Source organism: Hetaerina americana, unplaced genomic scaffold (genome assembly GCF_022747635.1).
Source record: "Hetaerina americana unplaced genomic scaffold, ioHetAmer1.1.p SCAF_3, whole genome shotgun sequence".
Lineage (NCBI taxonomy): Eukaryota > Metazoa > Arthropoda > Insecta > Odonata > Calopterygidae > Hetaerina > Hetaerina americana.
The window spans coordinates 48,425,131-48,440,510 of record NW_027286874.1 but is presented as its reverse complement, the minus strand read 5'-3'; the positions used below and the strand labels follow the sequence as shown (position 1 = coordinate 48,440,510).

The following is a 15,380-nucleotide window of genomic DNA, read 5'->3' as shown; positions in this document are numbered from 1 at the left end:
TGTTTAATCCAATCCTTAGTGAATGTGAACGTTAACTTGTCGTGAAAATTACTGAAAAATCTGATTTTATAAACAAAAAATATAGCTCATTAGTGGTTGTGAATTTATATCTAGTTTAACTAAGATCATGCATAGATAATGCAAGTAATAAAACATTAAGTACCTCAAGAGTATGCACTGTGAACATACTTGTGACTATCATAATGGAATGACCCTGTTCTTTACTTCTAATAATTTTCATCAGACATTTGGGAATTCTTAAAAAAATAAAAATATGGCAATAATAAATTAAAGTACTGGATGATAAAAGGGATTGAGAGCTTTATGGTGGACATTCATGTTATTATACTATGCAGATACAGTCTTTCATGAAAAAACTTTAACGAGAACAGTAATCAATCAGACAATGCAAATTTTGTAAGTTGAATTTTTGCTAAAGCTAAAAGTTTTAAGAAGGTATATTCATCCTTTTTCTTTGAGAATATTGCAAAATTATTATATTCAGAAGAAGTTATCCTAATGAAATATCTTACTTTTGAGAGAAGTTGATGTACATTTGCAGAGAATACCGAATAGTGTAGTGAATAGAGAAGGGTAAAGGAGATATTTTTTATAGTTTAGTTGTTAAATTCATAAATACTTTGACCTGGGTGCAGTAACAGGCCTTTTAGCGTGCATTAGATAATTTTTATCGCGACTTATTTTGATCTATCATGTAACATTTTAATGTATGGCTAAAACTCAGATTTCATATATTTAAGTTTATTCGACGAGACTTTGAGTCTTCACCCACTATTTGAGATCATGAATTATTATGAATATTATGAGGCCAGATATCCTCTTATCTTCCCGGTTGGTCTGTTAGAATTTGCTTAAGATGTCTGAATAATTCAAAAATCGGAAGTAGGACCTTAAAGTCTGAGGACTCATGACCTATAGTACTTCTATAGTAGATCTATAGTACTTCCTACCCACATATACACTCACAAAATAGTTTTTTATTTCATAAGGTTTTCCTCTGTTTAAATGGTATGGAGTAATATGTTATTGAAAAATAAATGAGACCAATAAAGGATTTATAAAAACAGATTAGGAGAGTTTCTTCAAAAGTATGTGAAATATGTTTTATTAATGTACGTGACCCACTGCTGACAAAAAAAGATTTTATGAAAAGTATAAAATTGAAAAAAACCGATACGTGCACTTCACAAAAACATGGTTTGCTCTTTTTCATACTTCAAGGCGTTGTGGAAATAAATATTGTAGCAGAATTGTGATTTCCATCGGGGGATTGGGTTTGCTTCATCACTGCCATTTATTTCGGCTGCGTTTGTGAAATATTATTCAGGGACGTGAAAAAAATATCAGTGGGAGATGCACGATGAGATAAAACGAAATCACTGTCAATTGACACTGATACTGTTTCGTCTGACTTGGGTTTTCAACCATTGGTTAGCCATATGGAACTTTCATCGAGATATCGTCCGGGGTATGTTGATAAGGAATCGGAGATGGGTGGCGGCGATCACAGGAGGATCTCCAACTCTTGAACAGTATCGATATAGTTTCGGGGAGGATGTGTAAGCAAGAGTGAGAGCGTTTTTGGGTAGGAGGGGTAAAGCCAACTGGATGGCCGCGCGAACCCAGAGAGTGGGAGGCTGAGGGATAATTTTGGCGCACCCCACCGACTTCTTCCCCCGTCCCGCACCAGAGCAGGCGGAGGCCTCCCACACGCCTGACTCCATCCATTCCAGTCCGTGGCCGCCCTCCCCTCCTCCCTCCCCCCCTCCCACCTTCCCCCACCCTCTCTTCGCACGCTCATTACCGTCATCTTCCCCTCCACGTGCTCACTATTCGACCCCCTCCTCTCACAAATACTTCCCCTTCGCGCAGTGTCCCGAGAGATGAAGGGCGCGATGTTCCTTCGTGTCGCGAATGTCTTCCGTTTTATTTTTACCGTACGTCATGCGAATGCACCGCAGATGTTTCGTTCCACACTAACCCGGATACTTATATATAAGTTTTCATATATAATTGCCTTTTGAAGTCCTTATTTTGGTTAAAAAAATCCATAACTGTGTGGATTAAAGCTAAATTAGTAACCTAACGACAACATGAACTGACATTCGATGAGATTACAGATATCTTATATATTTTTAGAGACTTTGATGTTTATTAATTGATGCTTAGAAGGACTTTATAATCTAATAGGAAGACTATTGGAGGAACGAGAACTGCCTTGACTTGCATTGTTCAATGGCACAAGTACATTTAAACAAATGTTTAACGACTATGACAAATCTTACCACTCAATGCTTTTAAGGCTAGCGTTCTTCGAGGGGCAATTTATTCAGGTTTATAATTGACTCCCATTGTACGACCTTCAAGAGGATCTCGTTTATTTGATTTAATCGCAATAAATGCGGTTTTTTAATTTCTCCTTTGCACAAGGATAAATTTAGCTCGGTCAATTCGTAGAACCGATGAAAATGGGCAAATTCATGTTCTGAGCCGTGAAAAGAATTATGACGAATGTAAGATGTAAACACAGTTGGCGTATATGGAATATATTAGCAGGTTATTGAGGCTAACGTAGCAGGGTGAAAAAATTTTGACCCCGACGTGATTTGAACACGCAACCTTCTGATCTGGAGTCAGACGCGCTACCGTTGCGCCACGGAGTCGTCATATAAGCGTGGGAATTCTCAATTGAAGACTACGAGGTTTTGCTTAAACAAAGGAATTTATTGACCGGTGCGCTCGGTGACACTCGGGTGGAGGAAGAGGAGAGTGAAAGGGGGGGGAGACGGAAGAAGTGATGTGTGATGTACCGAATTTATGGCTGACTTTTTGAATATATCTTTATCAAGGAGGTGCATAGTAAGATAATTTTTATCTTAAAATTAGCTTATGATATATTTATTGCTTTGTTCTTTTCGATATTATCTTTTTTCAATTAGCAAAGTTTTGTTACGTCATTTATCATCTAACTTGTTTACGCTAAAATATTGCTCGAACGAGCTGATAACCTTCGCATCTATTTTTCAAATCAGCTATAGTATTTTTAGCCACCGAAGTGACCTAGCTTACATGCATGAATTACTATCCCCAAAAGCTTATTTTAACCCTTTATCATAAATAACCACATTCCAGTCTTCGACCTAAAGGTCGGTCTAATGGGTAAGTTCACCTGGAACTAAGCCTTATTGGGTGAGACGAGCATATTCAATATTGGAGAGTCATTTTTCTTATTTTTCTCCTCCAAGAAAGTTGTAGTACACAAAGAAATGCACGACTTGGGTTTAGCTGGGAGTGTCCGGTAGCAGAACTCGGAATTAGCGCAGGACTCTACGGTCAGTATCCAAACCAACTATCCACAGCGCTCCCACGCAGTGAACAGCCGTGGGCGCGTGCGCATGTTGCCGCGAAAATAGAAATGTACGAACTGATGTTTTTGCTGAAACCAGGGCTCTTTGTTATTCGTTTCTGTTGGCGTAACTTGAACTTGGAATTGATTTGTTATTAAGTGAAATAGTATTATGGTTATCACAGTTGTAACTTCTCATGACTCGGGTTTTGTCATCAACTGGTGAAGATTCTGAATCCTAAGTTCCCATTCTCTCGACACTAAAAAATCCCATCCGTCTATCTCACTTGTCTCACTCTTCGATTCGGGTGATAGATATCTTTCAAGTACCGAGGAAGTTTGATTCATCCTCAAATTCGTATGCACTTGAGGAAGCGTCCGTATGCTAACTCGCACGGACTAAGCGAAGTGATTACTTGAATGGTTGGTGTTTATGTGGAAATTTTAACTTTAAGATTAAACTGGAAAAAATGAGTGAAATGATAAATCTTATGTAATTCAATTAGATAACAGATTAGTAATTATTTTGGCAGTAGTAATAATTATCATGCATTATATTCACTACTGGTTTATGCTGTAAAAAAATTATTTTCGCAAAGTTTTGACTGAATTTCCATTAATGGTGCCTTTAATCTTTTAGACTTATTATTGATGGATTCAAAGTTTATTATTTTATAATCTTCTGTCAATAGACCATCAGATGAGAGCATTCAGTCGAGGAAGAAAATGACTGCCTCAACGGAATGAATATTTAAAGCCAGAATAGGTTTGTTGTTCTATATATTTGAGGAATACTACACAGCGTAAAATACTTTCAATTATAACACCTTTAATGCATTGCAGTAGTTCAATGATAGTGTCAAGATAAATATTCAATACTTATCCAGTTCTAATGTATAGTTGATATTCAGTGCCTTATACTTCGGATGACTGATAGCAATATTAAATCATCGAATCAGGAGATAGATAAAGCGTAAGATAATTTCTGTATGCTATGTTCACTAAAAGTTAGTTTATCGGGTAGATGACCGACAACGAAGGTCATTTGCGCCATTAGGGATGGATGAGAAAGAAAGGGTGGAGAGAAACCTGGCGTCGGCATTAGCTTGCTCTTATCAAATGGCGCCAAGGGGTCCACAGTTCAACGTCCCATCTGACGGACGTCGCACTCACTTAAAGCACTCTCCACAAAGCAACTCAAGCGGGGATCGGGATACCACTGAAAATATGTCGTCTCCAAGATACGGACCCGGATCCTCTCGGTGGGAGCGAGTACTTTAGCCACCGTCCCATCCCGATGCCCCCTGTAACATTCTCCTTTTCTTCGAATACCTAATGTTGAATTTCCAATTTCAATTATTTTCTGTCGGATAAATTTTCATTGAATTCTCTGTATAGGACATGTATCATTTTTAGTTGTTTTTTAATAACCATAGATTTCAGGTAGTTAGTATTCCGGTTGTTATTTATGATTCCGTTGCTATTTGAACAGCTAGCTAACATCTTGAATGGATATTGTCTCGGTTATATTTCATCGTAGCAGGTTGATATTAATAATTCCTCATAAAATTGGTGCTAAATTCACCAAAATAACTGTGAAGTTGTCTGTACTCTTTTTTGTAAACAAGAGAGTTTTTGATGTGATCTTATAACCCATATCTGTAAATCAACCGAAATGGCAGAAAATCTTGGATGCTAATGTCACTTAACTTCGGTTTATCAGTTTCAGTTAATGCCAAACGCATTTGCAAGCAATGAGTGACGTCGGGAACGTGGAGTAGTTTTCCTCCACTCCGTCGTTGGGTCAATATCAGAAAAGGCACACAAAATAGTCGCCTGAATCTCATAATTAACGATTCGGTAGAATTACCCGAATCCTTATATCCATTTCTATTTTTCTTTTAAATGTTTCCATGAATAAATATAACTGTCTGCCATATATTGCGCGTCACAAAAATGTACTTAACCGATTCATTTATTAGTCAATATATACCTAACTTCAGTTATCAACTCCAAGGTCGATTAGATAGGTGAGGGTAGGGCTCACCCTTAGCTTAGACCAAATGCGTGTGATATTCACACATCAGAGTAGGGGGGTTAGTTCCTTTCTCTGTGCCAGGAAGACTTAGAAATCGTAAAATGACACAGCTTGTGTGAAGCTGAGGGTGCCCAAAGGCTTCTCGAACCGGGTCCTCAGTAGCCCAGCGCTCTACCCACTGGAGTACCACGTCCCTCAGTGTATACAACAGAAGTATAATTGTCAACCCTTTCCCTTTCGAGCTCTATCGTATTTTTGTTCCGAACGAAGGATTGGAATGTTTTGGAGTCTCCTTTCTGGCAGCCCTCCAACATTCTATCGGGCGGGCTTTGAGGGCGTGCGGAAAGGAAACAATATGAATGGCGACTATCAGAGACTTATTTCTCATTATTGAAGTTGAATAATGATCATTGTGTTTCAGAGTGCTCTAAACATTTGCCTGTCACCTTGAAGTCCTATTATTATAAAAGCTATTTGTTGGCTTTTTTAGAAAATATTTCACGTTTCGTTACTGGTGTAGAAATCGGACAAAATAAGTCATGGTCTATAATAAATATAGCTGAAATAGTTACTGCAAACTGTTTGGAAGTACTATGGAATAGGGCATATTATTGGTGTAAAACACTATTGCGCATGTCTATAAATGTCGCAGCTAAGACTGTAGTTTAAATGCATCGTTCCAGTTGAACGCTAAATGCCAAGTAATCATCATCCAAAACAATGATGTGCCAACCGAAAAGGTGTTGCGTAGTAAACAGGAGACAAAGAGTAACAACTCAACGGAGAAAATATAAAGGTTGGCAATGATTGGTGCCAAAGGAAGAATTTCAATTTGTTGCAGCCTACAGGTGGTAAGATGAACATATATATATATATATATATATATATATATATATATATATATATATATATATATATATACACGATGTGCGCGCCTTAATTTGGATTGATGATTGCCAATGTTTCAAAGGCGAGTGTTTGTAAGGATCTGATCAAGGTTGTTACTCAATCAATTTTGAGGAACTCAATCAAAGGCATTTAGTCCATTGCTGCTTTAGAAGTGCGAGAGGTCTTACCTCTATCTGAGGTACTCTCCTAATCCAAAATTTAGGTGGATTTTTCAAATCAGTGAATCATAATATCATATTTAGCATGTGTGGGATATGATATGTCTATACAGTCTTATCATAGCTGTTTTATTTTATTGTGGGGAGCACATACCGGTGACCGAAGGATATAGTTTGTGGTGCGAAATGCTGAACGGTTATCAACAGACTTTATCCAACCACTAACTTCGTTAAAATTTTAAGCATCCCGATCAGTGATATACGCTCACCATGCCTCTTTACGTGTTATACGAAACGGTGAAGAATGCCTTGAAGGCAATATGGGATATGTTTGGTAGCAGCAGATGTGAGTAATTAGTCAAATGAAAGTTTGGGTAAAGATCATGACCACCCCTGGAGTAAAGTTAATGTGTTGGCAATATATTTCCTTGCCTCTACAGTGATCGAGTGAAATTATTTGAAAATTGCATTTTCTCTGTCCCCGGAAAAATTGGTAAGAAAACAATGTTTTCATCGTCTGAAAATGTCTCTGCTTATGGGAACAGCATTTGAATCATTTCAGAAATATCCTAAAATTGAGCATTTTCATAACTTGCCTGCACATATCCCAAATGTATCTTAAATCTGAATATTAAATTTCCTTTTTATTACTGATTCAATTTAAGACAGGTTCCCCAAAACAAAACTGAAGCAAATATTCTAGTCTCTTTCATACACTCTTGCTTCGAGTTTTCAATGACTCAATTACATTGTATTTTATTGCAGTCTATCTGTTCTCAAATCTCGTTCCTCCAATCGTTGTTATTACCATACCGTGGATCCTCAACATGTATGGCGTGCACAGTGTTACAGCTATTGCAATATGTTGCGATAATTTCGTTGTGCTGTGGATAGGTCTTCACTACATGGCTTTATTTTCCGTCTAGCCAGTTCACTTCACCTCCGGCACGCGAGTCTAAACCATAAACCAGTATCCGTATGCACCATATGGATCATGATCATTGTGGCACGTGGAATTTGCGACATGAAATATATTTTCAAATGGTGTCCGTGTCGTAATTCTGCTGTTTCTAACCTTGAATTTATCCGTCGCAGATATGACGGTAATAATGTTTCTGTTTTATTGCAATGTATTTTATTGTCCAGTTTCCCTTTTCTTATATATTTTTATAGTCACTGTTCAGTCAATGTATCATAATCTTCAGGGTACTCATCGAAAATAATAGCTGTTGAACATGCACTTTACATGAACGAAGATTTTGTAAAGAATATGGGAAATATTTTGGAACTTGTGAATATTACCATTCTCGCTACCAGAACACGCTCCAGTTGGATGTGACAAGGCCAGACCTAAGCTAGAACTCGATTACCTTCTCATGCTGCTGCATGAGCTTGTTGAAAGCGCCTGTTTTTTCCGAGTGGAATTCTGTGGTAAACTGGATTATATGATTTTACCGCATGGTCAAGTCTCCATCGAGCATTTCGGAAAACTGGCTGTCATTACATGTCGGTACTACTGCATCGTTCGATAGCATATTAGATCCATTACAGTGTTGTTTACAGAGAGAGAATTTTTAATCCAGAATAAGAGGATAAGAGAGAGCAGATTTTCGTGGAAAGTGGCACACATTACACACAGGGGGTTTCACTGGGACGAGAATCTTATTCTCATTGTGACCGCGATTTTTCTGAGGCAATTCCGTCTTCGCTTGACTCATGTAATCTGTAATACCTCTGGTTTGGGATTGAAAGACTCCACATATTTTTACTGTTTCAGGCACGAACTAAAACCTAAAATCTTATTTAGAATCTGTCGCTTGAAAAAAAAAATATTGGCAGAGGCGCTCAAAAGCGGAATCCAGCCCACACTGAGACAAGTGTTAAAAAATCATGTGGTTGTTATGTATAGAAAAAACCTCGAAAAAAGACGTTGACCCCGACGTGATTTGAACACGCAACCTTCTGATCTGGAGTCAGACGCGCTACCGTTGCGCCACGGAGTCCATATGGTTTTCTAGTTAACTTGGAGAAGAAAATGTTATTTTACTTGCACGGCCGACTGCATATAGCATATTGAGCGACCCCACCAGTTCGACAGCAACAAGTGGTCGATCGTCAGACTCCGGATCGTGGAAATCGAGTCACGAGGCGGGAGTTCGAAGTACTGGAGCGTTTTTTTAAAATAAATTTTCCTATTTTATGGATTTTGTCCTGCAGTTGAAATTTGTAGAATAATAACCATTTTATTTATACCCATTTGGAAATAACTGTTGCCATTATCTATCCTGGGTAAGAAATAACCAGTGATGATTATTGTAAACAGTTGACTTCGTAGTCATTGCTCGCTGACCGTCAAAGACAAAGTCTCCAATAAATATACATAAATAATATGTTATTTTTTATGATCTCCCAATATTGACTGTTCATTCATGTTCTTATGCAAAACTCCTGCAAATTTGTGTGATCCTAGTATTTAAGAAATTTAACTGTATCACCCACTTATGTCACACAGATATTTAAATATGAAAAATTCGCCCAATAATAATCTCTTTGAGAGAAAGACTAGTATATGATTTCCCTTCCTCGGCATCAATGTTTTTCACAGGTATTTGGCCATATGGCAAAATGAGGTTACTGTCATTGGAGAACGGTCTCTCACCTCTCTGTTTGCCTCAAGTGATACGATAATTAGATTTTTGGGATTAAATTAATGAAATATTTCACATCCAATCGAAAACACAAATTTGGCATGTGTTCTAAAGATGGACATAGTTGCAAGGTTTCTTTATCTTTTCAACGGCATTCATATAACATATTCATTTAAATATGAGAGAAGATGTTGCATGAAAATGTAAGTAAATCTCTTCCTCATTAAGACCTACGATATTGATATTAATAGGGAGCTTTAACTTTGATGAAAATAATTCTTCGTACAGGACCCAAGATAAATTTGCAAATACTTTGAGTGTACCTAGGAGCAGAAACAGACCAAGTAATCCAGAGTTGTTCATGATTCTCGGAGTTTTAATCGATTTTTCATTGTTTTTGAAGGGAGTGAACAGTGACGGTTAAAGCAGCACGCCCGCGGTACTAAAACCCTGGGTGTTGGCAGGCGGGAAAATTGCACATCAGACAGACTTAGACATTATATGGCACTATGGTGCACGTGGGCATGGTATCGAAATACATCCTCCACGTGTGATTCACTATCTGTAAGCTGTGACATATTCATGATCTAAATTTTCACGCTAATCACTTTTACTTAACCTTTTAAATGTGCCCTCATTATGAGTAGGCATTGATAGGTGCTGTCCACTTATGATGAAAGAAGAGCTCCTGTACATTATATTTCACCAAAATCATTTACATCCGATAATAGAGAACTTGTTTGTGGAAAAATGATTCCATTCATGTCATTGTTTAGCACTGAAGGGATGAATTTCCAGATCTGAGGCCTGTATTTTCTTTATGTATTATCATATGTTTCAACGCATAAATTAATTATTGTACTCGCAGCATGATTGATTCTTTATCAACATAAGCATGGTGATTCACCAATTATTTTACATTAATTTTCTAGATGTTCCTGGACCCATTGGTGGAGAGCCAGTTGTAACAGACAGTGGAAGGAATTGGGTGACGCTTTCATGGCCCAAACCAACGATACGAGCCGATGTTGCCCCTGTCCTTGCCTACCGCGTGGAAGCGTGGATTGTTGGCGAAGGAGCGAGATGGGTGGAAGTGAGTGTCGCAATAATCACCGAGCATAACCAAGCTATAAGTGTTTACGTACCATGTACTCTGAATTTTACTTCAAAATCATTAATGCGACCATTGATGCCCTTCCAGTGGGGCATTTGATTAATTCTTCCAATTTGCCAAATTAAAATTCAGGGTCGTGAATATTTTGTATATGAGTGGAATATTTTTTCAGTGATAATTTTTGCATTTCATCAAAAGTGTCATATCGATTCATAATTGATGGTCGGCCACCGTTACGGTATTTAAAATTAATATTTCAACCAACATATAGCTGAAATATTTGATTTACGGAAAATAAACATGTATGAGCTCTGTTATCGCGGTAAGTTCTGACAGTGCCTTAAAAATCCTACTTCCTTAATGGACTTTTTGGGATTAGAATATATTTTTGAGAACTCAAATGGCTGACATTAACACATCCACACCCGACCGCAAAACGTAAAATTATATCAGGATTTCATAATTCAGGAGACGCCTGACGTGGGATTCGTATCCAAGGTATTGTCTACTGCGACCTTACCTTAAGGTCTGCGACCTTAGCCGGTCTTATCCAATCAGACATCTTTGTGAATCCGCAAAATATTAAGAGAGGGCAGAAAGAATGGATGAAAAAACTAATAAGTAAAGAAATTCGGCTGCAATGGAAATTTATATAAGGGTATGCGAGGCAGCTGAGGATAGATTTTCGCTCGGAAATTAAACAAGTTTGAAGGGAAGTTTCAAAAACGACAAGACTAGTTTTCCCATATAATTAAAGAGACATAAGGAAAAATAAATGGATTAAGTTTTTTTTTTGAGGTTGTGAACAGCGTTGGCGAACATTTTTCTTTAGGTAAGACGTGTATCTGAAAAGTATATTCAAGAAATTTCAGCCTTAAAATCACCATTTGAACCTTAGTTAATTGTGCGTGAATACTATGGAGATGGTAATTAGAATTATAATAAAAATCTATCTTCGAACTCTTCTTAGTAATAAATTAGAAACTAAGAAAAAGGGTAAATTTTTAGCTCCATAATTTATTTTATATTGTGAATTTGGACTGCCCGAGGACAGGGATACTCAGGTAGTATGTTTGGGAGAACTTGAAATACCTCTAAAAGTGGGTGTGAAAGTCATGAAATTCAAGTATATAGTGAAAGGAAGGCATGCTGAAGAAAGTAGTGCAATGGAAGCACTCCTTCTAAAGGATACATTTTACTGACACGGAAAAATGACTGGAAAACTTCGACAATGACAATACTCGACGTCCTATTACTATTATGGCTGGTAGTTTTGTTATAATTCAACTACTCGTACTTAGGTTATTGTTATCTAATTCTAGCTGGGCATGTCTCCCATCGCAAGTTTCGACGCATTTGGCCTTCAAGGAGGGCGAGAATACCTCTTCCGAGTAACTCCACGCAATCGCTATGGGTGGGGAGAGTCAGTGACGACTGCAGCGCCGGTGGCTCTTGGACGAGCCGTTCAGCTGCCAGAGTTCGTTAGCATCCTTCCGGGGCAGATGAAGGTCTTGCGAGGCATGGCCGTCAAACTGGAATGCCAGGTAAAAGTAAAACCGTGTTTTATGGAGTTATGATTAGTTGATTTACAAATCGTCGTCGCTCACTTGTATATATGATCCAAACCCTTATCTCTGTAATCCGAATGTGCTCAAGTTGTATATTTTTTATGTTGTACCCTCATTTACAATGCTTATTTTCATTTAGTTTTTGTGACTGATACGGTTCATTTTTCAATTCACATATTTAGCGTAATTAGTTTTAAGTAGCATGGTTCATTATAGCAAAAACTGAGAATAATTATAAAAGCATTAGCTTTGACTGATCAATCTTAGAAAAATTTCTCTTCAGCAGTTGACGGTCAAATTAGTTTGAAGGGGCTAGAATATAGAGGTGAAATTTTTGTAATGCGGTTTTGTTTGATTTTGTTAGATGATATCTTTTTTTACAAGTCTTGCTCATTGAAATGATTCAAAACCAAATGTGTATAATCTAAAAGAATGTTTTTCCAACAGATCATTTTTTAAAGTGTCTTTGTGAGAAATAAGCCATTTCGAGATCAAAAAGTGGAAGTAAGTTTTAGTAAAGATAAAAGTAGTATTCGTAGGGATTCTCTGTGTTATGAAGTCAGTTGTCAGCAAAACTAATCACTGCATTCCGTCCACTACACCAGGTTCGCGGCGAACCCATACCAGAGGTTCGTTGGTATCGAGATGGTTTCCTGCTCTCAGACAAAGACGGAGTAAGCAAGATCGAATGGCAAAAGAGAATTTCGACGTCTTTCGATGGGTCCAGGTGCATTTTGTCTATTCCCGAAGTACGTGAGTCAGACACGGGGCGGTTCATGTGCGAGGCATCCAATGCCGCGGGCCGAGTGTCCACCTTCGCCCGCCTGCTCGTTGTTTCCGATCCTAAAGTGTGGGCTGCCGACGGTAAACTCCGCAGATGGTAAGTCACAGATTCCAAAGATTTATCGGTAGTTCAGATCAAAATTAGCTCCATTTTACGTTTTTTAGGTCTCAAGGTTCCGTGGGTCAGTTTTATTTTATTCTCCTGGACATTTTACTTATTTCTTTGAATATAAATTCATTTCAGTAGGTAGTTTAATATTTTTTGGATACTCCGTTTAATTTATCAAATAGTAAATTTTAATTGAGATAAAATGAATATGCATGTTTTTGTCTAAAAGTCACTGTCAATACCATAGCTGGGAACTAGGAAATATTGTCAGCACTCATTGGAATATATATATATATATATATATATATATATATATATATATATATATATATATATATATATATATATATATATATATATATATATTTAAAGGTAATCTACCGGTTAAGGTAGGTTTTTGGATGAGCACAGCTACTAAATAATACATTTTGTGACTCCTAACAAAACACAAAATCCAACATCCTACTCTATATCAGGTCCCTCTTCATCTCTGAGTACTTTCTTCAATCCCTTCATCCCGTCCAACATCCCTATCCTGTTCCTTCTCTTTCCTCGTTTGCCTAACATTCTCCCCTCTATTACAGTCTTCAACATCCCACTGCCGGCCAATACCCCCTTCATCCACTTTTCCTGCCTCCATAGGATTGCTCCCAACAAACCCCTCTCTTCGCCCACCATACCAAGTACTTCCTCATTTGTTTTCTTCTCTGTCCATTTCACCTTCTCCATTCTTCTCCACACCCACATTTCAAAAGCCTCCAGTCTGCGTCTATCCTCCTGCTCCAATGAACACGTTTCCGCACCGTACATAGCTACGCTCCATATCAAAGTTTTTACGAGTCTTTTCTTAACATCCTTACTCAACGTCCCCGTCATCAACTCCCTCCTCCTTGTGAAAGCCTCTTTGCCTAGCGCAATTCTTCTCCTTACGTCCCTACTACTTTGACCGTGTTGGTCCAAAACACTACCGAGATACGTAAACTGTTCTACCTGCTCTAGTTTTAGCCCTCCTATTTTAATGTTAAGCTTGGCCTTTTTCTTTCTAGAAAATCGCATTACCTTTGTTTTATTAATATTGATTCTCATCCCATACCTGTCGCACTGAATTTCCAATTCACTCAGCAATGCTTGCAGCCCCTTGGCTGACTGACAAACTAAAGCTTGGTCATCAGCAAACCTAAATGATTTTACGAATTCCCCGCCCACTTTCATTCCTACCTCGAGTTCTTCCCATGCCTCTTTGATCATTTCCTCTGCATACAGGTTGAACAGCAACGGCGATAATGGGCAACCCTGCCTTACACCCCTTCCTAGCACTGCCCATCCTGACTCCCCGTTTCCCACCCGCACCTGAGCAGTCTGAGACATGTACAGGTTGCGGATTAGCCTCCTTTCCCTCCAATCTATTCCTATTTTCTTCAATATACTCATTAGTTTTTCCCAATTCACTCTATCAAACGCTTTTTTGAAATCTACGAAACAGGCAAATACATCCTGAATACATTTTATACCCCTCTCGATTATTTATCTCATTACTGCAACGGCATCACGCGTACCTCTCCCCTTCCAGAACCCAAACTGATCATCTCCTAAGTAATCATTTGCCCTACTCTCTATCCTTTTGTTGGTGATCCTGAGAACAACTTTAGCTGCGTGGGATATCAAACTAATTGTCCTATAGTCCTCACATGACGTGGCCTTTACCTTTTTCGGAATAGGAACTAAAACTGATCTCACAAAGTCTTCCGGCCAGATTCCTTCCTCATAAATACTACGGATCAGCCCATATAGCCTCTTCCTCCCACAATTTCCTAAGCATTTTAAAAGTTCCACGGGAATGTTATCTACCCCCACGGCCTTATTTAGTTTCATCTCCCTTAATGCCCTTTCTATCTCATTGTCTAGTATGCCTGGACCTAAGCTGTCTTCCTCTACGTCATTTTCTTTTTCAATGTTTAACTTTGTTGGTCTGAGTTCTTTACTATACAGTTCTTCTATATACTCCTTCCATCTCTCTTGGATTTCTCCTGCGTCAACTATTACCTTACCCGCCTTATCTCTAACTGTTAGCATAGCTCTTCCTTTTTTACTTCCCGATAACGATTTAACTTTGCTGTACAGCGCACCGATTTCACCCTTCCTCTGCAGACTTTCCATATCCTCGCACTGCATCTTCCACCATGCTTCTTTTGCTTTATTTGTTGCCCGCCTCAATTTATTGTTTAATTCTTTGTACTTCATTTTGCCTAATTCTGTATTTATATTCTTCCATATTCGCCGCTCATCCATCTTTGTAATCATCTCATCCGTGATCCATGGTTTCCTAGTCCTTTTAGCGTTAACGGTTCCAATAGTGTCTTTTGCGGCTTTAGACAACCCTTTCTTGATCATTTCCCATTTTTCTTCGATAGTACTAAGCCCTTTGCCATCCTCCATGATTTTCTCTACCACCTGTTTGTATTCCTTCCTTTTCAACCAATTTAATGCGTCTGCATTCCATTTTCTAACTCGCTGCCCCTGCCTTATCTTTTTGAAACGTGCGCTACATTTCATAATAACTAAATTGTGGTCTGAGCCCGCATCCGCTCCCGGGAAGCTGTGGGATTTTATCACACTGTTCCTAAACCCGTGTCTCACTAGGATATAATCTAGCTGATATCTTCCTGAGTCACCTGGCATTTTCCAT

At 38.3% G+C, this 15,380-nt stretch overlaps 1 protein-coding gene and 2 non-coding genes across 3 annotated transcripts in view; 1 reads left to right on the top strand and 2 right to left on the bottom strand.

The window, feature by feature from the left end:
- Positions 1-15,380, top strand: part of LOC139690900 (titin homolog) — a 370,135-nt gene that overhangs the window by 105,359 nt on the left and 249,396 nt on the right. Inside the window, exons 20-22 of the mRNA XM_071588519.1 lie at positions 10,053-10,213; positions 11,557-11,778; positions 12,408-12,682. Coding sequence (XP_071444620.1) covers positions 10,053-10,213; positions 11,557-11,778; positions 12,408-12,682 — 658 coding nt within the window. The remainder of the gene's footprint in view (positions 1-10,052; positions 10,214-11,556; positions 11,779-12,407; positions 12,683-15,380) is intronic.
- TRNAW-CCA (transfer RNA tryptophan (anticodon CCA)) lies at positions 2,613-2,684 on the bottom strand. Its single transcript has one exon. It is a non-coding gene; the product is annotated as a tRNA-Trp (tRNA).
- TRNAW-CCA (transfer RNA tryptophan (anticodon CCA)) lies at positions 8,404-8,475 on the bottom strand. The gene has a single exon. It is a non-coding gene; the product is annotated as a tRNA-Trp (tRNA).